Source organism: Pseudochaenichthys georgianus, chromosome 21 (genome assembly GCF_902827115.2).
Source record: "Pseudochaenichthys georgianus chromosome 21, fPseGeo1.2, whole genome shotgun sequence".
Classification (NCBI taxonomy): Eukaryota; Metazoa; Chordata; class Actinopteri; order Perciformes; family Channichthyidae; genus Pseudochaenichthys; species Pseudochaenichthys georgianus.
In genome coordinates, this window is record NC_047523.1 from 29,729,823 (window position 1) to 29,753,303 (window position 23,481).

The following is a 23,481-nucleotide window of genomic DNA, read 5'->3' on the forward strand; positions in this document are numbered from 1 at the left end:
AACAACTCACCTTGTTTTCAAAGCATGTCCTCCTGTTTGTGGACAGAGCATACTGTAAGTGGAGCACCAGTAGCATAACTAGCTTATCTACCCGAACCTAGTATCCACTAACTCTTCCTCTCTGGGAGCAGTGGCACGGTACGGACACAGAATCAGGGTAACAATGTTAAGCTTTGGTATATGTAGCACTGGTTCTGCCCTCTGACAGTATCTGCAGGCTTCAGATGGCAGAGAGTGATGCTTCTACTTCTTCTCCGTGACACCAACACAAAATAAAAAATGTCCGTGAACTCGGTCACGCAATGCGGGCCGCCCTGCAGGACCCTCCACAGGGGGGCGGGACGGTAAAGGCCATGCTCAACACAGCTTGACTGACCTTAAACAGGCTTCTACCTCATCTGTCTCTCTCTCACACACACACACACACACACACACACACACACACACACACACACACACACACACACACACACACACACACACACACACACACACACACACACACACACACACAGAGAGTTATGGATGGCTTGTCATATTGTCACACGCCGTAGAAAATGCAGCAGTAATATCAGCATTTCCCAGATTGAAAGGATCCTAAGCATGCTACCTGCTGACAGCAGCTGATACTGAAGTACAACTCACCTCAGTCCACAAAGCACAAGTATAAAAGTAATCAAATGTACATTTGCATACTTATCATGATTGCACCAGCTGCCATGCACACACTGCGGTATGTCTTTCATACACCTAAATAAAGCCAGAAGCCCCCTGTGGATCTGCAGGAAAGATATAGCGTGTGAGTGTGCGTTTGAGTGCACGCACATTCACATGCACGCTATCTCCTCTCTGGCTAGTTGGCAGAAATGCAGTCTCATATCTCAGCATTAACATAATGTTCTACTCCACTGGGTGCATTGGGTTTAGTGCAGTGTTGTGCAGCAAGGCTGGTGGAAACAGAAATCACACTATCATTTCTTCATCTTAATGTTTTAAAATGTGTTTATTTGATGTACACAAAGTATGTGCTGTGATCATGATAATTTCCTTTGAACATATTACCATATAAGCATTTGCATTAAAGAAAACACTCAGGCAGCAGCTTGGTTCTCTGAGCTTTCACTTTCTCTAAAGAGAATCAATTTCGCATATTTCTGAGACATTATCTAATGCAGCTCTTATGAAGCTAAAATGCTATCGTTGCTTTTTTCCTCCAATTCCCCACTATTTACATCTTCTGTAGTTTAAACCGCTCAGACTCTGATGCTTCCCTTAGATCTCCACTGTAGTTCTGCCCTATAGTTATATATAAACAAGTATTGCATGTATTTAGTTATTAATATGCTGGGTATACAATAAAATATGAACCCTTTTAATAGTTTTCTCCAAAGATCATCCAGGATTTCTTATAGAAACAGAGTGGATTTAAAAAACCATTGTTAAATAATGCATTAAGATTATTTGTATGTGTCAGTTGTGACCACAGGTCATTTCAATTATTCATAAGATGACATCAACATTGAACAATTGTTTTGTTTGTGTTTTTTTTCCAGATTATAACTCGAATCCACTAAATGGTCAAGTGGTATTTTAAATACATTTTGGAAGTAACCCAGATTCACTTTATGATAATGATGATGTAAATGTGCTAATTTGCATGCGCTGTCTGTCCCGTGCTACAACACCATCAAATATTTGTTGAAATGGTGCTCCTTTTAGTGGTTAAGAAAATATAGTGTGTATATATTAATCTTTTATTCAGTGTTCATTTAACCCTTTGTGGGTTCTTTGAGAGTCACACGGTTTCTTTTGACTTATTTACAAAGGATTAGCATTCTGTAAATGTACCTGAGTCCCTAAGAGGAGGCCACATGTATCCATCCATTCTGTCTGTGGATAAATGGAAGGATTGAATCTGACATTTTGTCAACATTAGATATGTAACGCCAGCAGGTGGTTATGATAAAAAAACAATTGAGTTTTTAAAAATGAAACTATGAAGCCATGTGGAAACTGTTCGGTAGCCATACTACTGGGAATAAAAGATGATATTGATAAATGAATTTCCGGCTCCAAGACGTTCCCCAAAGCAATATTGCTGAACTTGTAAACGGTGGGGCAGCACGGATTGATTGGTACCAAATTCAGAGCCACAGGGCAGATTTCAGACCTGGTCCCAGAGTGTCTCGGCCCTGACAGACAGGGGAGGGGACAAATGAGACTGTGTCAATATTGAAACAGGCTAATGGGCTAATGAATGTGGAGAGTTCTGCCTAATGTTCCCAACAGAGCTCCTAGCAAAAACCATTAAAAGCACTTTTATATGACTAGACAGGCACAATGCAGTAACTCGATTTATGGGGTACTTTCATGGTCAATTAGGAAGGGAGAGAGAGGAGAGAGGCCTGATAGGGGAGGTTAGTGTGTGTGTGTGTGTGTGTGTGTGTGTGTGTGTGTGTGTGTGTGTGTGTGTGTGTGTGTGTGTGGTGTGTGTGTGTGTGTGTGGTGTGTTGTGTGTGTTTGTGTGTGTGTGTGTGTGTGTTGTGCACGCGGTGTGTGTGTGTGTGTGTGGTGTGTGTGTGTGGTGTGTGTGTGTGTGTGTGTGTGTGTGTGTGTTAGTGTGTGTGTGTAGTGTGTGTGTGTGTGAGTGTGTGTGTGTGTGTGTGTGTGTGTGTGGTGTGGTGTGTGTGTGTGTGTGTGTGCGTGTCCGCGCTTTCGCCAGACTTCTGCTGTTGTTGTCGCATATTGTCCTGACATCTTGCTATTGTTTTCTCACTTCGTCCTCAGCATGTGGAGTGAACAACTGCTCAATAAACATGCAGACATTTAAACATCCTGTTTAGACAATCTGTCATGTGGAATGGCGGACATATTGACTGATTGTGATAAAAGAATAATATCATTTTAAAAATAGTGACATGGGGAATCGTCCAGACCTCCGTATGTCAGACTGAATAATAAAGTTGGACCTTATTTTCCCTATGGACCCGTTTCAATCACCTTCTTGATTAACTTTTACAACAACGGCTCACTGCGCCTGTGGCCGAATGTCCTTTTATCAAAAAAGAAATTCCAGATAACTCCACCCTTGAGGGTCTTAATTCAAAGGACAAAGATCAGACGTGCAGAGGAGAAGTCGGCCGCTTCCATCGCACGTAAGCGACACAAAGGAGTGTTTCTGTTGAACTGGTCTGAAGATGTTTATTCTGCATCTGCGCAAGTGATTCATATTTATACGTGATTTGCTTTTAATGAGAACGGTATTAAACCTTAATTTGACCAACTATAAATTATAAAAGTTTAAGCTGAAGCTACCAGAGCCAGGTTGTAAAGATTAGCAATATCCAGCAGCTAGCCGTAAAATGAATCCAGGAATGTTTGGCAGGTGGATGTTTACGTTGTCACCCCCGTTGGCTTTTCCACTTATTCAAACCATAACAAACAAACCATATTGACCCTAAACGTTGTTAACCTAGTCTCCATGTGCTTGGTCCGCTCTATGTTGAGATAATGCCGTTAGCTGTATGGTGTATGATGCTCGACTGCAGACCATGTCTCGTCTCAACAGTTGAGCAGGGTTATCTACGATTGGGAAGCTGAGCTAATAACAATATTTCATAATTTTCTCACTCTATTTTTTCCATCCCCTCAAAGGTCAGTGCAGTTGAACTCTCGAAATAGGTCAAATTGACTTTATCAACACCGGCAAATCCACCAATCACAGTTGAAATGAAGATTACGGTCCTGCAATTTAGCCTTTACGCTGGAGGGAAAGCCTTCTATTGGTGTGGCAGCATTTCAGACAGATTGGTTCAATAATTAGCGTGACTCCTGATCTATACAAACATGTTGTGGAATCTGCATTATGGGCATTAAGGAAATAAAACATGTTAATTGACTCACTAGATGACCTATGCTCCACAGAGAGCTTCAGTGAGTCCTTTGGACCCTCAGTTGTGACAGCTGTGAATTCATTCCGATATTTGATCTGAGGTGTTTTGTGGAGATCATGTGATGCATCTAAAAAAAACAAAAAAAAAAAAAAAACACATTGTGTCATGTATATATTTTAATTGTAGGGAGCTGCTATTAGCCAGGAACACTTTCTACACACAGCTTCAGTCCCAAAATGTCGATATCAGACCCTCAAATCCTGAACCTGAAATTCATTCTTCAGTAGAGGTGCACTCAGACATATTCTCTAGCTCAAACATACTGCTCTCTGTTTCTCACACGCAGACACACTACACCTCTCCAACTCTCTCTGTGTTGCGTTACTGTAGTTTCCCTCAGAGAGTAGCTGCGGCAGAGTCAGTGGAGGATATTTTTAGTTTGCAAAGAGAAGCGAGTCAGGTACTACAGTTGCCCTCCTCTGATACATTCAGAGGAAAACCAGGTTTGAATGAAATGGTTGGAGCATCAGTTCAATGTGCTGCCCTAAAGACTCAATGAACCTTAGGGTGGGAATTATTTTATAGATCTGCCATACTGACGTTTTGTAAGTCTGAAAGCTACGCAGAAACGCTTGATGTGTTGACTCTCGGTGGTTAAAATACCAAACATATTGTGGTGGCTTTTTATTTAATGATGATAAAAGAAAATGTTTCATGCATCTTTAACTATACTACACAATAATGGAGTAGCATTTGTTTCAAAAATCAACACACAAGTCTCCTCTCAAAGCACATTTATCTGTTTTTACTGTTACATAAATTATGACAACATTAAGTATTTACAATATCAAACTCCAAGTTGTTATGGCTGAAGATTTGAACAGACTTCCCCAAGAGGAAAGCACTAACAAGAATATTTCTGCTGCCAGTGTGTTAATGATGTGCGCCATGTGAAGGAAACGTTTCATTTATTTATAACACAACATTTTTAGTCTAGTGTTAGATTTTGTGCTGCGATTTCACTGGGGAGGCGTCATGGTTTTGTTTTGAAATTGTTGTTATTTAAGGAGATTTTATAAACACAGATTTTTGACAACTCAATCACAACAGTCATGACATTTGGAAACACAATGCTGTGGTTCGAGCATTAAGAACCATTTTCTCATACTCATATGTTTACGTATTGGAACAACCTGGCATGATCTATTGCATTTACAATGGAAAACCTAAAGGAAAGGGATTGTTTTTTAATGGTATTTGTTATGTCTGACTGACATGGGGGGGGAGGGACCCTGCCTCATGACCATATCACTGCTCCATAGTCGGTTGAAAGCTTGACAAAATAACAAACAAATTGAAATACAAAACTACAGTATATTGTTTGGCTTATATATATATATATGAATCGTTTTTCTGAACAGTAAGGGCCCTTTAAAACAATTGCAGCTATAACACTCATTGCCTGCAGGTTCTACATGAACGTCTCCATCCTTATTGTTGTTTTTACTATTCATTTACTCTCTGGTAGCCGGTGCAGGTTGGCATACGGTATAGTATGTTGAGAAAATCCAAAGCCTGTGAAATGCGAATGAGTGACTTTGTGAATTACTGCTGGTTCACTGAGGTGTTTCATCCTAGCTTAACGTCATGATGTTATTTTAAGTTCTTGCCATTCCTTGTCCTCTATCAGTGACCTCATGGGGTTTTATCAAACCACTTTGCACAAGTGTCTCTTTCCCGCTCCTGTTTACTTTAATGTGAGTTTCAGAGTCAATGGTTTTCCTAAAGTCAAGTGTTTAACATTCACCTTCACTGGCTGTTGTGTGAATGAAAGTGAACAAAAGCACTTGAAGTGAAACCACTCGGTGTTTCAAGTATCTCAAATACACTCCGACTGATAGAGACTGTATTTACATGAGTAGAAAAACAATGACGAGATTTATTGTAACGCTTTACTCTCACATTAGATAAGACGTTGTTTAATGATCCCTGTGGGGCAATAGAGTCGCTGCAGCAGAATACTGACAACAATAGATCATGAATAAGAATGTAGTTAATGGGGGGAGTAATTATATCACGATAAACTACACCAACAAGCCACAAGTCTCAGATGGTTATGACAAAGCGTTTTGGAACAGATTATTTGAAATATTACAGAAATAATTTGTGAAATAGGACTCCTGTGTGGACTCACTGCTCTTAGGATAAAAACGAATGAAAGCAATACAAGTTCAAGTGGCACTTAAGAGGCACTACACATTTATAGAAAATACCTATCCGTGTATAGGCTGATTTAAAGTTTAGATGTGTGTGTGTGTGTGTGTGTGTGTGTGTGTGTGTGTGTGTGTGTGTGTGTGTGTGTGTGTGTGTGTGTGTGTGTGTGTGTGTGTGTGGTGTGGTGTGTGTGTGTGTGTGTGTGTGTGTGTGTGTGTGTGTGTGTGTGTGTGTGTGTGTGTGTGTGTGTGTGTGTGTGTGTGTGTGTGTGTGTGTCCTATGTATATGCACTGTCTAGATGTGATGTGTGGACAGCAAGCCCATCATTTTTCCAGGCTAGACAAATGCCTCATGGTGGAGGACATGCCGTCCGAAATGACAAATGACCGGCAGACACAGACAGAGAGAGGAGCTTCATTAACAGACAGCACAGCACACAGAGGAACAGATGATTCTGCCACAGATTTCAATCCCTCCATCTTGGCCAATTAATGAAAAAAAGCTAGGACACACACACACACACACACACACACACACACACACACACACACACACACACACACACACACACACACACACACACAAAGGAGGACAAAGAGAGCGAGAATGGCCATAAGCCTGGTTAAGCATTATTAAATTATTCCTCAAATTAAAAGGTTGTACCTGCCTTGTCCTTTTAGAGCGGTGTGTGTGTGTTTGGGTACATGTGAGTGATTAAGCTGTTAATTAATTTTATGTCCTCGTATTTAATAAGCGTGGACAGTGAAGATGGAGTGTCTGGTGATGTGCAAGTCGTGTGTGAGTGTGTCTGCGTGTGTGTTCTGGATAATGTCTGTTTTGTCTGAGGGGGAGAAAGAGAGGAAAAGCAAATGCATTACAAATCACTGAATGATTAATTGGAAATATTAATTCACAAATGTATTATAATATAAAGACTGTTTAAGCGCGATGGAGTCATATGATGTTTATTGTTCTGATCATTCAGTCATTGAGCTAAAGTAACAGCTGTTGACAGTCTGACTGAAACGGTAACAGGACAAGTTCGCCTCCATAGTTTTAATTCAAGTAAGGCAACCGGATGCATTTTATCTTCAATTTACTTAATTGTGGAACCTGTTTGCAGGAGTGTGAAAAGGAAACCAGTGACAGTTACTGTTAACCTTTCTAGAAATCATTATCTGGATCTACCTGAGACGAAGACAATTATATTTTTGGGTTACGTAGCCCAAGGGTTTGTTAATTAACCATACTAAAGTGACTACTTGATGCCTTAGCTGATTCACTGAGACGTGATAACAAGAGATGAATATAAATAAAGGGAAGGAGGGAAAGAGAAAGGTGAAAAAAGTGAATGAGAAGAAGTAAGAGGAGCAGCTGACCTTTGCTTTGTAAATGAGGAAGGAGGAAGTTAAATGTGTGCCACTAAGAGAAAAGACAGGAGTGTTTATAGAGGTGAGAGGGAGGAGGGTGCTCACAGGCATGACGAGAAAGAAGATGGAGGCAGAGCAGCCACACAGCAGGAGAGTCTGAGTGCTCTCCTCCATCAGAGACTGTTAATTAAAATTTCATTGGCTGAGGCTGGAGGTCGGAGGTGATGCTGTGTGTGTGTGTGTGTGTGTGTGTGTGTGTGTGTGTGTGTGTGTGTGTGTGTGTGTGTGTGTGTGTGTGTGTGTGGTGTGTGTGTGTGTGTGTGTGTGTGTGTGTGTGTGTGTGTGTGTGTGTGTGTGTGTGTGTGTGTGTGTGTTTGTGTGTGCACGTGAGCAATAAAAGCTCAGAGCCTCTCCTCTTCATGCACTCACTCACTCCTGTACGCTCGCTCTCATTGGCTAATTATCTTCCTTTGTCTCCTGAGCGCACTGCTTTCTAATGAGCTACTTGCTTTTAGTTACTATTACTATAGTCACCAGTTTAATTAGCTGTACAGAACGACTACCCCATTTATTCTGCTTTACTTCTGAACTCGGGCTGTGCAAATGCTCAGAAATGTACGCTTTTGAGTTAAATCGTATAGCTTTTACCATGGTTAGACAATTCATTATTCTCATTTACAGAATTTTTTCTATTGTGAAAACAGGAAATATCTGATCCTATGTACAAAATATATTAAAAGTATAGCCTTTATTTGTATAGCACTTTTTATGTTTTCATGGCATATATAAAAAGTCAACCCAAAAGCAGCAACAATTTCCACAAATACAAAAATAATAATAATATATGGGGTAAACCGATACAACTTAAACCAGCAACATACAATCAGGCACAAATCTTATTACACATGAAATGCCAATTTCTTCTAAACCTAGTGTCAGACTTTTGATCATTGATCAGACTCACAAAGCCATGCTAGACTTGTGTTTGCGCTCTGGTCATTTATTGTTAATATGTGTTAGCATGATGCCATTTGAGAAACTAAATAACTATTAGTTACAGTAATTGAACACAGATAGCTAAATTACTGATTGAAATACTTTTGTTTTGCGACCCAGACAGAGGCATGTTCCTTTTTTCCAGACTAATAGAGATGTCTCCTCGTTCCTCTAGCAGGTCTCATCTCCATTAACCTCTTTTATTGAAGCCTCCACCTGCTTTTCAAATCAAACCCCTCAGGACTCTCCTCTGTTTGTGGCGCTGCTTTTTCAATTAACTCTGAGTGAGAGGATACCTGAACACACTGTCGGCACACACAGGTGTCGGCTCTGTCACTGTGACAATGTTGTGCTGTGTGTCTGTGTCACTGCAAAGGATGTCATACAAAACTGATTGATTGGGTGTGTGTGTGTGTGTGTGTGTGTGTGTGTGTGTGTGTGTGTGTGTGTGTGTGTGTGTGTGTGTGTGTGTGTGTGGTGTGTGTGTGTGGTGTGTGTGTGTGTGTGTGTGTGTGTGTGTGTGTGTGTGTGTGTGTGTGTGTGTGTGTGTGTGTGTGTGTGTGTGTGTGTGTGTGTGTGTGTGTGTGTGTGTGTGTGTGTGTGTGTGAGAGCTTTATGGGTTTCCATTGTTCATTCTTCACTGATTTTGAAAACCCAACAAGTCAGAAGACTGGTTTGTTTAACATAAATAGGGTTGGATGTGTACTGTATACTTCACTTCCCGTGACAAAAATGCAACCTGAAGTTCGATTTGAAAAGATAAAACAAGATTTTCATTAAGCTTATCCAGATGTCTATCATTTACATGTTTCTCACCAGACCCATGCGGCTAAAGGGATTTTCTTCATGCAGGCAGACTTCGCTGTGTAAACTAGTGAGGATAAAAACACTGATGCGTTAAAGCTGAACGGTTAACAGACTGCGCTGTTAGCCTGCAGTTTGGTTGAGTTGAGCTCAGAGTTATCTTGACTGTGCATCATTCTGTTTCTCTTGCATTGTTTATTTGATGGTTTTATTGATTCACAAACATTCAAGCGGAAAAGGATAGCTGATCATTGATGAGATGGGTTTGTCTGTGAAGTGGGTTTTTCTCTCCATTCAAACATCATCTTTTTGCAAAGTATTGTTGATTTGTACCTTTTCAACCAGGGTGAAGGATAAATATTGTCCCAGTATGTTCAGGTTCAGTCAACAAAAGACAGAACCAATTAATAGAATTTAGCAAAAATAGCGATCCCCACTACAAACTTGTTATACAATTTTGTCTTAAGGATATTTCAAATGTCAACTGTTGTCAAGATGTTTTTGGCTGCCATACTATTAATTGGCTGAGGTATGACCTTTCAGATTCAATCAGTTAAACAACTTTCTTAACCACATAAGAGCATTGCAATGTTGAAAGGCTTGTATTGAAAGCCGAGGAAGGTCCAGATGCTCTCCGTCCAGCAGAGAGATGTTGGCGTCTTACCGCAGCTGGCTGTGTCGTGCAGGCATGAGGCAGTGCGTGTCTCCAAAATGGCAGCTGTCCATAAGCAAGCTGGGGTTCGGCCTCCATGAAAGGTGTGCTACCCATCCCTGTCCATATATGTTTGTATACAATGATATTCTAGACCATGCTGTGCTTCTAAGATAACATAAAGAAATGTTTTCTGGGGAAAAACTTGTAATGTTTACACAGAGCAACAATCTCAACCCCATCCAACAACACTGGGATGAACGGGAACACCGACCGTGAGTCAGAGTTTATCGCCCAACATCAGAGTTTGCCACACTAATGCTCTTGTGGCTGAATGGGAGCAAATCCGTGCTGAAACCAGAGGGTGGAGGCTGATAAGGCAGCACATACGTGTCCAAGGTTTTGAAACGACATAACAGCAACAGAGCTGGCCGTTTGGGTTTCACCAGCATCTGTCTCTAAAGCCGAAGAACTACTGTAACTGCACTATGAACATAATAAAAGCAAACAGATGCTTCAGCACTCGCCTCAAGTTCAGAAACATGTTATACTGTTTTCCCAAGGGTGTTGGATTTATCGCCATACGTGCTTCATAGATTTAAGCATTCACTTCTTTCCCTAATAAAACAAGAAGCCACGAGTCAGATAAAAGTATTCTTAATTATAATTCATCTTGAGATTATCTGGTGGGGAAGACATTTTGATTTAAAACATTGGAGGCAGCATCAATCCTCGGATCCTTCAGAGATTCAGACTTTAACTATCAGCTAAATATATTTGAAGAGGGATTCTACACCACGTGGATAAGGAGGATATTAGATTGATGTGCTTTGGTTTAAGGTCAATGCATCCTGTTTTGTGTAATTTTAATCCGATTGCAAGATGTGATCATTGTGAATTCGCTCAGATGCTGCTTCAGTGCCTCAAACAGCATCTTCACAGGAAGCTTCACGCAAACTGCACTTCAGTTTGGAACAAAGCCCCAAACACACATCCGCTCTGCAGCACTGCTGTTTGCTCAGACATAAAGAGGCAGCTCTCTGCCAATGCCACCAGTTAGATATCGTACGCATGAGGCATCGCATATTCACACGCATCAGTTAAAAGTCATTATGCCCTTCTCACTCTTACTAACACACACAACCGCCGTGTACACAGCCGCATCAGCAAATTAGCAGAATAAAGAGCCTCTTTCTGCCTTTTCCTTTGAGTGGCTAATTAGCCATCAGAGCCCGCTGTGTGGAGAGAACGAGATCCATCAAGAGGTAGAGCTTCAAAGAGCAGTTTATGGAAGCCAAAGTACTTTAATTAGGACCTGTTTGTATGGGAAAGCGAGGGAAAAAAACATAATTTAAAGCCAAAAGCTGTATCATATAGAGGGAAAATAAACAGTCTCTAATGCACACGCAGATACAGAGAGACAGGAACAAACTAAAAGGATAAGAGTCGAGGAGATGAGATCCTCACACAGAGGATTTCTACAGCAGAGACGGGAAACGGAGTCTTCATTTACTCAAACATCAGTTTTGTCTTGTAGTCATTGAGGACGTTTATAATCAGCTATATTTAGGATGAATGAGAATAATGAGAGGAATATATACTGGAGTGTTGTGTCCTGTATGTGTCGGATTTAATTGCAGTAACATTCACTTACATGAATGCGATTAATGAAGACCTGTCACAACACGTCCACACAAGGAAAACACTGTGTTGCCTCTTTAAACCAATTATCAACATATAACATAAGTACATTAAACAACTGATAGCCATTTTATTTGAACTATACAGTAGCAAGAAAAGGCAAAACATAACCATAATATGACTCCAATCGATTATTCTTTGAGTGTAAAATATGTAGTTTGTATTCAGTAAAAATCCCTATTTGACTTTTTAAATACTTAAACACACAGTGAGTTGAAGTGAAAACATAGGTGAGCAATCAAATTGTATATTTAAAACGGCCATTGTCATTGTCCACATGGGCCTCTGTATTTAAAGGGGACCTATCATGCAAAATGCACTTTTTGATGTCTTTTATACATAAATATGTGTCCCCGGTGTGTCGGGGAACTCATGAAGCGTCAGAAAATAAAACCATCTCTTTTCCTCCGTACCCAAATCTCGGGGCTACAACGGAGCTGATCCAGATTTGCGTGCGATATGACGTAATATCGGAAATGTGGACCCACGGCCCTATCAGAAAGTTGCTATCAGAAGCAATGCCTGACTGTTTTGGACGTAACATGGTCGGTGTTTACATTAGCATCGCTAACACTCAGAGCTAACCTGTACTGGAGAGCATGTGTGTGAAGAAGCAGGAAATAAAAAGGAAATAATCCTTGATCATCCATGATATGGCGTTTCATCACGGCAGTGTTTAGTTTGAACAGTAGCTGCCGGGTCCCGCATGAGCTCAGCCCCCTCCTTTTTTATTTATCAATTATTTAATTTTTTTAAAGCTTCATACCCAAAATCAGCACTTTTGAAACAGGAAGTGAAATAGAGGGATATGAGGCATGGCTAGAATGGGTGATCTGTTTGGTATTTTGAGCAAAACACTTCAGGGACATGTTTTTTATATATTTGTATATATCTGAGACCTATCCTATTGCCTAAAAATAGCATGACAGGTGACCTTTAAATTTCGTGAGCAAGCTGATCCATCAGGCTTGGACAGTTTTCAGTTCATTCTTACTGTTCAACAACATGTGAGGTAAACTGATGGTGATGCAAGTAACTTTTGACAAGCAGGTAGGTGATCGTTTTAGGTCGACACATTTTATTTTCAGAATTGTGATTTTACTAGTATTACTACTCAGTTCTGTGGTGGTCTCTACTCAACGCCATAAACATAATGATGTGACTCCCTGTTGTCTTTGTCTGGTGAAGCTGTTCATTGTGTATGTCCGGGCCATGGATTCTGTTTTTCATTGGAAAAACATAGCAACCATTCTGGAAATATCTGACTTGTTCTAAGCTGTAAACCTGAATTGAAGCAGATCATTAAAGGAAGTGTCACTTTACACAATCACGCTAATGGCTTAATTTCACCATTGTCCTAATACGAATGTTGGTAATAGTCAAATAACTGTGTGCTGCATGCAAACACAGGCGGAGTATCTCCTGCTGAACCCACTTCAGTCTGTTTGCTGAGCGCCGTCCTCGATGATCTTTTGTCTGTCAAAAGCTCTTAGCGCTTCCATCAAGAGCCCTCTGCTCTCTGCATTCATTATTAATGGACCTCAGCAGGCACAGAACACACACACACACACACACACACACACACACACACACACACACACACACACACACACACACACACACACACACACACACACACACACACACTCACACGGAGGCAGGACCTGCACATCACCAGAAGCTATTTTAGTCGCAATACTAAATCAAACGTTAAAAATATAAAGTGAAAGAAGCATTCATTCAGGGAACAGAGAATGCAGAAGAACAAAATGGATCCATTGTTTTTCTATCTTCAGTTATGTGTAGAATAGATGATCATATCAAATACAGAAACAAAAATAAAGTAACCATATTGACATTTAGAGCTTTCAATGTTTTTCAAAGTGTGACATGCAATGGTCAACCACAGCTGACTTCACCTTAGTAGACACACAGCATTTGCTTTTGACCTTGTTTGACATTGACCTACAACAATGTTACATAATTAAATCAAGCAAGATTGAAAACCATGAAATGAACACTGTCGAGATAATTGTGTGAAATGAGTACTCTAACTGCAACTACAGAAACCAATTTTCTCTGTACATGTGAGCTGTCATATATGAACACAGAGTAACAGCCTTTATTGATGATGGATTTCTCACACAGATTAAACAATATACACTAGTACCCTATACAGTAAATTAGTACATTTAGGAAGAGAAAACTGGTTTTACACTGCAAATGCATACATTGTAAAATACATTTTTGCACACTTTTAAAGCTTTAGATTTACAGTATTGCCATTCTAATCGTTTTTGCCCCTATTTTTCACCCCAATTAGTGTTGTATGAAATACTAAAGGTACTAAACAGTACCCATCATCTTCAGTGGCTGTGGAGGATTTGCCAGCCAGTGAAATTATAGCTTTGGCATATTCTGAACACCTCTTCGTTGCAATCAGGAACACAACACTGCACCTCATGTGACATTCACATCAAATAATACAGAGTGTAATTAAGAAAAGCCAAAGGGGAGAACATTTTCCCTTCAGACTCTCAGAGATAAATGTGAGTAGGTGAAATTGGGAATTTCTAGCAGCTACAGAAATGTCAACATACTGCGACAGTTAAACCCAGTTGAAATCTATTGTTAACAGGAATACAGTTAATTCCGCTAATTAAAAGTGAATGCATTATATATTTGTGGGTTTGCTTGTTAGTGAACAAATCTTTTGATAAAAACAGCTAATTAAGTCTCATACTACAAATCTTCAAATAAAGTCTAATTGTATTTAAAAGTTGGAATACCAGGAGGTTTTCCCGTCCCATCTTTCCAAAGATTGAATATAGTTATTTATTCATAATTTCTTAGTTTTATAGAACTCTTACCCCTAACTGCAGCCTCTAGTCGACTTCTTTCGTAAAAGTGTTGTATTTACTAACTTATACCTCTCGTTTTCTGTTGGTGGTCAAGATTATTTATTTGTTTTTAATGATGTTTTAAGTAGAGTTTGTGAATCAAGCGTTGAGGAGTTGTAGAAGAAAGTCAAGAAGCAGAGTAAATTATTACTATGGTTATTTATGGGATTGAGTGTAACTGGCCCTCTGTGTGTGTGTATTCGTATGTGTGTGTGTGTTTGTGTTTTTCACTGTGACCTTTCTACATATGGTGTGGGACTGAACAGGGGGACAGGAGGTGAGCCCTACACATGCTATCAGTCTGAGCTGTTAGCCAACTGACACACACACATACACACACTCACGCTGCAGGCCATACATGTCATTGTTACCTGATATTCATGGTGTGTAGGAGAAGCAGACGCAGGAGAAGGTCATACATGCGATGTCAGAGGCGATGCGTTCACTGCCAGTCGTGGGTTTGATTGCCGCTCGTTCCTCTTCCACAGCCTCAGGCTCTCTCTACCCTCTGTCCCCCCCCGCCCACCTCCAACAATCCTCAGCATCAGTCCAGCCCCCGCCAGGAGACACACAGACCTTTCTATTTTAGATTTCTAGTCCAAGTGAAAACAATGGTTCATTGTGCCGTCAGAAACACCAACAGAGTTTACTGTATCAAAGAGAGCCGATATCCATGATGATGAATAATCTATATAACACATACAGTACAATGTATTACTCCATTGAGCCGGGAAAGTACTGGAATAGTTTAGATAGAAGAAATAAAGATTTATAACTCCACATTCATCTCCATAAATATGTTTCTTGTGTTGTGCGCGCAGCAACAAAACAAATCATTCAAGATAAAAATGTAATCTCGCAAAACCCTAAATTCAGGGCAAGAACTGCTTCAACTATATATCATAGTATTCCTCGGGGTGACCTTTACGTCCTCAGAGTATCTTGTAGCTGTGTCAGCCAGATGGCCAAGTTACCCAGATGTAGGGCTGCTCGATTATGGCAAAAATCATAATCTCGATTATTTGGGTCAATAATTGTAATTACGATTATTAAATACGATTATTCATTGACTTTGAAAACATCCATTTATTGGAGAAAAAAAATGTGAAGATAGACATTTGTGAGATATTAGTTATATCTCACAAATGTCAACAATTAACCAGTTATATCATATAACTGGTGTCTGTGTTTGTATGGAATAAGACAAAGCAAGTGAGCCTTAAGTGTAGTTTATTTTAAGGGCAAGAATGCGTATGCATGCTCTAACTATTGTTTTTTTTGTAAGTTAGTGTTTTAGTTAAATGTATATTCTGAACCACTGATTGGGAACAAAAACTAGTTTTAATAACGATTAGCTGGAGATTTACATCTGCATCCACATTATACAACAAAATTAAATGAGAACTTTGATTTGATTTCCTTTAGGATTTGTAGCTGATTAAACCACGTGTGTTTGTTCTGTTGGGTTTGCAATAGCCCTGGGACTGTTCTTTAGTCGATTCTGCAGATAAATGTACTTTAAAATATAGCAATGAATGATGAAAGACTTACAGCCGTGGTAAAATAAAGCTGTTTAATTTATTCTGCAGATATCCTGATGTCTGATTATCTCCATTATTGGTTTATAGATCCATTAGCAGTGACTGATCTAATTTAAACAGAGATATAATAACCTCCTTGAGCACGCTTGACGCTTAGATATTGTATTACACACAACAATTACTCAAAGGAATATGAATGCGAACACATCAAAGCAGCAATCTGGAGGTTTTCCTCACAGCACTATCCGCTCTGTAAAGACATTGTTACTTGGCGTCATCTCTGCTTCTGTACATGTTTGATTCTCATTTTCAAGTTTCCTTATGAAGCAGTGTCACCCCCCCAAAGAGATATCTTAGATTTGTATTCATATGCAAACTAGCATCCTGAGGAAAAAATACATTCTTTTAAAGGGAAGAAGAAAGGGACTAAAGGAGGGAGAGGGTAGTTCATCTTATCACCACTCAACAGATGTTCAGACCAAATGTGTTGGTTTGCCTGTCTCGTCGTCACTGAGGCTGAGCAGAAGCAAAGCTCCAGCGCTGGCTGCTCTGAATGCACCAAGTCATCCAGCTGCTGCTAAGGAAAAATACAACATTTCTATACTGGCTCTAATTTGCTCTGATGTGGAAGGAGCCAAAGGATCAGGATGAGAACCCTCAGCTGCCAAAAGCCTTTGGCCACACAGAAGAAAATTAATTCAATTTCAAGCAGATACAGTGAAGGCAGGGTGGTGCTCGAGCCAGGTAGCTTGAAAAAATAGCTGAGTGGACATTTACAGAGCTGTGGACTGGGCCTGCTGTCTTTTTCCCTCTCTGTCCTGAGAAAAACAAAGCATCACAAAAACTCAGACGGGATTGCTATGAACTCTTCAGTGTTTTTACTCTGGGTTTTCCCTTGACTCTCTTCCTGGTATTCATTTTAAACTGAAATGTAATTTAAAACCGAGAAGATCAAGATCATTTAAGTTTTGGATGCTCTTTAATTTTTGAGATTGTTCGGTAGTATAATGACAGTTATCTTGAAGAGTACTGTGTCTCTGAGCTGGAACAACTACACTTTTAATTTGACTGATTCACTATGCTTCAGAGTGCTACCTTGTGCAGAGTAGTGACATTCATATTTTGAGGTCATTTAGTTGTTTCTATCTCCGAGCACAGCTGTCGGAAATGTGGTTGTCAAATCACGTCAATTATCTTCCCAAAGTGTTCAATGGTGCTCTGTACTGTGAATTATCCTGTTGGCCACTTGTTGAGTCAGCTGCATATTGTTGTTGACAGCTTTTGCCAGACAACTGGAATCTAAGCTTTGATCAGGAAAAGTCACAGAGAGAATCAAGCAGCTGCACTCTGTATCCGGTTTAATTTGTTTAGTAATGGCATTTCAAGGTCAGACTTTACGTATGACAGTTGGTCGCGTTAATGAGGTTTGGAGAAGATGTCTTTTCAGTTCATAAACTAGTGTTCATTATGGGAACACTCAAGTGTATCCACACATAAAAAAATCCACCGGGTATTTCTTTAGGGAATAGGAAGCAGATGATGGTTTAGAAACGTTTTATGCAGTTTAATTCAACCCTCTTTATGGGAACATCGGTCAGCATCTTCATTGAAGGATGCAATTACATCAAGGAAAATATGTTGGAAATTGGAGTTAACCATGTATTTAACTATAGATTATAGATATATAGTTGTGTGTTTAATGATTAATTCTGGGAATATAACTAACACTGCTGCTCGGATATCTGATTTCCCACCATCTGGTTTGCATCTGTTCTTTGTAAAACCTTCTAAACTATCACATAGTAGCTCACATTGTAGCATTTAATAAGGCTGATTCTCAGTTAACATTTTATATCAAACAGCTGTTATTGTGTCTCTGTTTATTATGATCAGCTATAACAGATACGTGTCTTACTTTCCCTGTGTGAGAGGGAGGACTGGTATCCGAAAAAGCCAAGTGTTGCAGATGTGAGAGATCAAAGCTGGAGCTGGATCTAACAAACAGTTCTGTGTACCTCAAAGGTCTGTTGGTAGTTCAAGAGGAGGGCAGTAATTACGGAAGACATAACAAGTTTTGAGGGGAAGGCTGTAGCCTCTCGGTCAGAAAAGTAGGTTAGTGAACTTAAGGTTTCTGGCTCAAATCCTTTGAGGTAGTGTGGCGGTGCCCTTGACCAAGACACTGAAGCCCCTCACTGTGTAGATGCTGCTCTACTGCCAACATCTGGAATTGTAGCTGCACAGATGTCTCTGTTTTCTCTGGATAAAGGTTGAATAAACAATTATGGAAATACCTGCTTATTTCCCCTTGTTTCTCTTTCCTCTTCTTCCCCTTGGTTACCTTGTTTGACTTTTCCTTCGTCGTCGTGCTCTCCTTCCTTGCGCTATCTTGTGATATAACTTCTATGGCTGGTTGATTTGGGTGAGCAGTGGGACACAGGCAAGGCCTCCACAGTTCAGGGCTCCGGAGAGCTTGTTCCGGCAGCAGAAATCAATCACGGACTAAATCCCTCCTCTCATAGGACTGCCATGTGCCAGGTGACATGGTCAACAGCTGCAGAGAAATATAAAGCCTGCAGCGGGTATTTGAATTTAAATAGAGTAAACAGCTCTGAAGAGGCTGCAGTCTGGAGAAAACACCTGAATACACTGATAACAGAACTCACTTTATTGTTGATTTGTTTAAGCATATACCAATTTAGATACATATAGACGTTTGAACAAACAAGACGTGAGACTTTGACATGGGGATTGCCCTTTTTGTGCCAGTTCTCACAAACATTTGACATTTTTTAATCATGACCGTTGTCTTTTTTCTGGTCTATGGGTGACTATGAATTGTTTGAGAAGCAAACGGCTACAATCAGAAACCCTGGAAAGTCATTGAAAGTCATACAAAGAGGAATGATAGAAGAGTGATGTACAGTGTTAAACTTACAGTGTGAAGTTTAATAACATGACCTTCTTTGCAAATTAAAATCTGAGCAGTAATAATAACAAATCATCCCACATACTAGTTTGTACATACAGAACAAAGGTGTACTGATATCGGAGAACTATAGAAAATAGCAGAAAGCGAGGCCAAAACGAAATGGGGTTGAAGTTGCGGTGAGGCTTTAGAAGTAAACAGTTGACATGATTGTATTAGAAGACTGAAGTCCTGTTTAACCAAATGATTGTATATCAGTTGTCAACCAGTCGCAGATAGCTAATATTGAGCTATTTACCTCACTTGTGACCAAAGGCCATTTAAATAGTCGTAATACAGCCTCCTGTGAATAGAGATTGTGTGAGTTGTAAAACGTAAACACCAGGTGTGAAGTGTATTTATGTCTGACTCTTGTTTCTATGTGCTTCCTTATCTTGCAGACATGTCTAGAGTTGGAGCGATATCTACAGACGGAGCCCAAGCGGCTCTCGGAGATCTTCGACGAGGAGCTGGACTGTCTCTTAATGCCGAACTTCATGCAGGGTGGGGACAGCGACGAGGAGCTGATGGACCCGCTCCTCCCCAGCCTCCCAGACCAGCCCAGTCCGCCCCCTCTCCTGTTAACCCTTCCCAAGGTCCAGGCCAAAATCCTCCACGTGGCCAGCAAGACCCAAGGCGAGGCAGGAACTGAAACCCTCTCACCGAAGGACCAAGTCCTGGCAGGAGTCAGTGCCGCACAGCTCAGCGCTGCGGTGACCTCCCTAACACCGCCTTCGTCACCAGAGCTCGGTCGCCACCTCGTCAAACCCACACAAACACTGACTGCGACGGCAGACGGCACACTAACGCTCAAATTTGTGGCGAAGAAGGTAGGGTTAGGAGCAGCTAAACTGGTGGCAGCACGAGCGTTACCATCGCCGCCGAGCCGAGGAGGAGCCCTCAGCGACGGAGAGCAGGGAGGAGGAGGAAGTCTGGGAGGAGACATACCAGAGAACAAGAAGAGAGTCCACCGGTGCCAGTTTAATGGCTGCAGGAAGGTTTACACCAAGAGCTCCCATCTGAAGGCACATCAGAGGACTCACACAGGTAAGGCCTCCATTACAATTACCTTCAATGTACTTTATAATCATCATTTCAGCTGAGGAGTCCATCACGTTGGATTTGAAATGAAAAGATGATTATGAGGTTCCAGTGCTGACATTAAGCAAACATTTGACTAATTCACTTTGATATCGAGGGAGGATTACAGGATTTATAGCCCTTTGTATTCAGCAGACCCTTTTGATCGAATTTGTCAGTCAGCAACCAATTCAAGAAACCAGTATGGCTTTCAAAAGTATTTTTCCAATTGCTAGCATTAATCATTTTTGGAAAATTACGCTGCCCCCATGTGCAATCTGCGTTAAGGATGGTGTGAAATTGGCCCCGTGTCCCCCAGATTTAAGGACAAAGCAGCAGGGCAACATATAACATACTTGGTTGTCCAAGTGAGCCACATGACCTCAATCAAACTGATTCTGTGTGTCACCGCTGAAGACCAGACTCCCGGCAGCAGAGCCCTGAAACATGAAGCAAAGCTGTCTGTAATGCAGGCCTGACAGAGCGTCAGCTGGGAAAATACCAAGTGTCTGATGATATCTGTGAGACTTGAAAACAAATATTGAAGATAATGACCTTATTCTACTTATCCTAAAACCCTAAAACGTGCGTACCCTCAGCATTTTAACCTCATGTTCAATTTCAAACCCAATGTGCTGAACCAGAACCAACACAAAGAAAATCATCATTATAGCATTGTTGAATGATGATGTGCCCAAGCTTCAATTAAGGATGTATCATATAACACATGTACATCACAAAAAAGGTACATTGTGCTTGTTGAAATTATCAAGAAAACCTCTATTTGACTTTTTAAAAACACATTATGACCTCTCTTCCATTTATTTTGCTTCTGATATGATCCTCTGGATTTACTCATTTCCTCATGAGCCTTGGTATTTCAGGGCCAAAAGGCTTTGTCTCAGTAATCGCCTGATGATTGATAGACTGGTACTAAATGACATTGGCAATTCAGCTGTGTCCAACTGGGTCAGACATGCAGCTTTAGCTTCTAACTACTGCTGCCCTGTCGGTGACCCTCAGACAGAACACACACCAGGCTAATGTGTCCGGGGGCTGTTTGCTGTGAGCGCTCAAAAATCTGGGCATGTGGAGAAGGGCTCTGGATGGATGTGGAAACATGCGTGAAGAGTGATTTGACTGTTGCAAATGTTGATGAAGTGCTGATTTGCTTGAGTTTAAACAGCATCAAGTAACCTGAACTCAGCCTGAGGTTTACTTGACAAGGATCAGCCTTATGTGTTTCTCTGATCGCATTGCTCACAACACATGGGAATTGAACATATTGCATTGGTATACCAAGCAGAAGAAGATTTTAGAAAACCTTTTCAGCTGATTTCCCCAGTTGACACACCACAGTGGAGTTGAGTTCAGGAAAGCCCCGCATTTCGACTAAAATAATGCAGACGGATTTGTTAGTAAGCGTGGTATTATTTCTCAATATCATTGATGAACAGATCCATACGTTTGAATCTAATCAGATGTCAAAACACAAAAAAGTGTTTTACAATACTAAGAAGGATCTGTGGAGAGATGTTACAAAGATAATCACTATCATCATTGATGACGGTAGAAATATTGCATGCATTTATAGGCAGCGCCAGAGCCTGCTGTGTCAGCTGTGTTAAAACAGTGGTCTGATTACAATCAATGAAGAGGCTGCTTCCTATGTCAGTGCACAGTCTGCTGCACCTGACTTTAAAAGTAAGTTCGTGTTTTTAGGAGAACTGAACATGACTTGTTTTGATGTTGTGCGAAATCAATCAAGACACCATAGAATCGAAACTCTCTGGATTTACTTTTTAGCGGTTATCATTTTGGAGTTTGTTTTCCATTTGATTGTCATTAAGAGCTTCAAGTGACAGGTGCTAGTGTATCACATATTTTCCTTACTTTCCAATACATTATTTGATTTGTTTTCCAATCAAAATGCTCTCTGGATGGAACATGATTTAGCCTGTGTAACTGAGGCTCAATCCATCAGTTATCTACAGCAGGAGGTAGACCTGTACCACCTGAAGCTAACATTATTCAACTTTAGCTTCAACAGCAGGGTCATTTACTGTATCTTGAGTGGTTCATGGCCTCCAGTTGTCCTCATCCAGTGTTAGCAGTTTCCTTGCTGTTCGTCAGGATTACAGAACATAGCCTGCAGACCCTCTACTGTATTAATACGGGAAACCTTGGCATCATTAATCCAGCGTGTTACAGGCTTTTATGATCCCAGCGACCGTTGCATGGCTTTAAGTATAGCATTACATTTCCGGGCAGCACCTAGCATGGCCGGGGGAACCCACAGCTAGAGCTTTAGTATAGCTAATCCAGAATTGAGCAGCTGGATTTGTGGTAGCGTCGCCGCGAGCTGCAATATCTTTAATCTTCTGGTTATTTTACAGTCGAGTCATGCTAACGAACGATGGGCATTTAAAGGCAGAATCCTTCACTGACAAAAAAAAAGACACCCTGGAGACACTACAGCTTGTGTGTGTGTGTGTGGGTGTTGCGTGTGCTTTTGTGTGTGTGCTCGTGGTATGAATGTGGGGGCGGTGTATTCCCTCCCGATGTGTTCACTACAAGCGCAGCACTGTGGTTTAATTAGCTTAATCCTCTTTTTGGGTTATTATGACCATAAATCATTGAACATACATGTAGGGAGGGATTAACGTAGCATAGACTACAGGGAGGAGCAACTGCAGAAAGCCTGCACAGCATCAATGCACTTACTGCCACATAGTTCACACCAGAGGCCATTAGAAACATCATTACACCGAGCACTGTCAGGAGTTTACTGTTCATGTGCAGCAATTGCACATAATGCGGGTAATAATAATCCTCTGTTCATATCCAAAACAATCTTTGTGAGCTGTAGCTATGATTGGAAGTTTATTTTCTCGCACTTGTTTATTTTCCTGTTTAGGAAAATGGGATTGTTATAACATTAATAGATGTACATATTAATTCAGTAAATCTCCAAAAACCAAGTCTGTTCTGAGCCGGAGCCCGACTTTTCTTCTCTCTATTTGTTTGAAAGTCTGTATCAGTCTGTGATATCTTATAAAGGCCTGGAGGGTACAATGTGGCACAAATGTCCACTTGTACTCAATAATTGTACTTATTCTATTTTTCTGTTAAAAGGTCACAGGGAAAGGTCAATGTGACTTCACGACTGTCCCATTCTTGTTTGATATTTTTGATATTTGATATACTTTATTAATCCCCGTGGGGAAATTGTTTCTCTGCATTTGACCCATCCTGTGTTAGGAGCAGTGTGCTGCCATTTTGAACGGCGCCCCGGTGTCTTGCCGGGACTTGAACTGGTGACAGTTGCCAAACCAAGTCCCTATCGACTTCGCCACCACCGCCCC

The 23,481-nt window shown here is 40.8% G+C and overlaps 1 protein-coding gene across 1 annotated transcript in view; it reads left to right on the forward strand.

Moving 5' to 3' along the window:
• The window catches only part of klf7b (Kruppel like factor 7b), a 61,919-nt gene that overhangs the window by 19,075 nt on the left and 19,363 nt on the right, over positions 1–23,481 (forward strand). Inside the window, exon 2 of the mRNA XM_034109844.2 lies at positions 19,438–20,083. Coding sequence (XP_033965735.1) covers positions 19,438–20,083 — 646 coding nt within the window. The remainder of the gene's footprint in view (positions 1–19,437; positions 20,084–23,481) is intronic.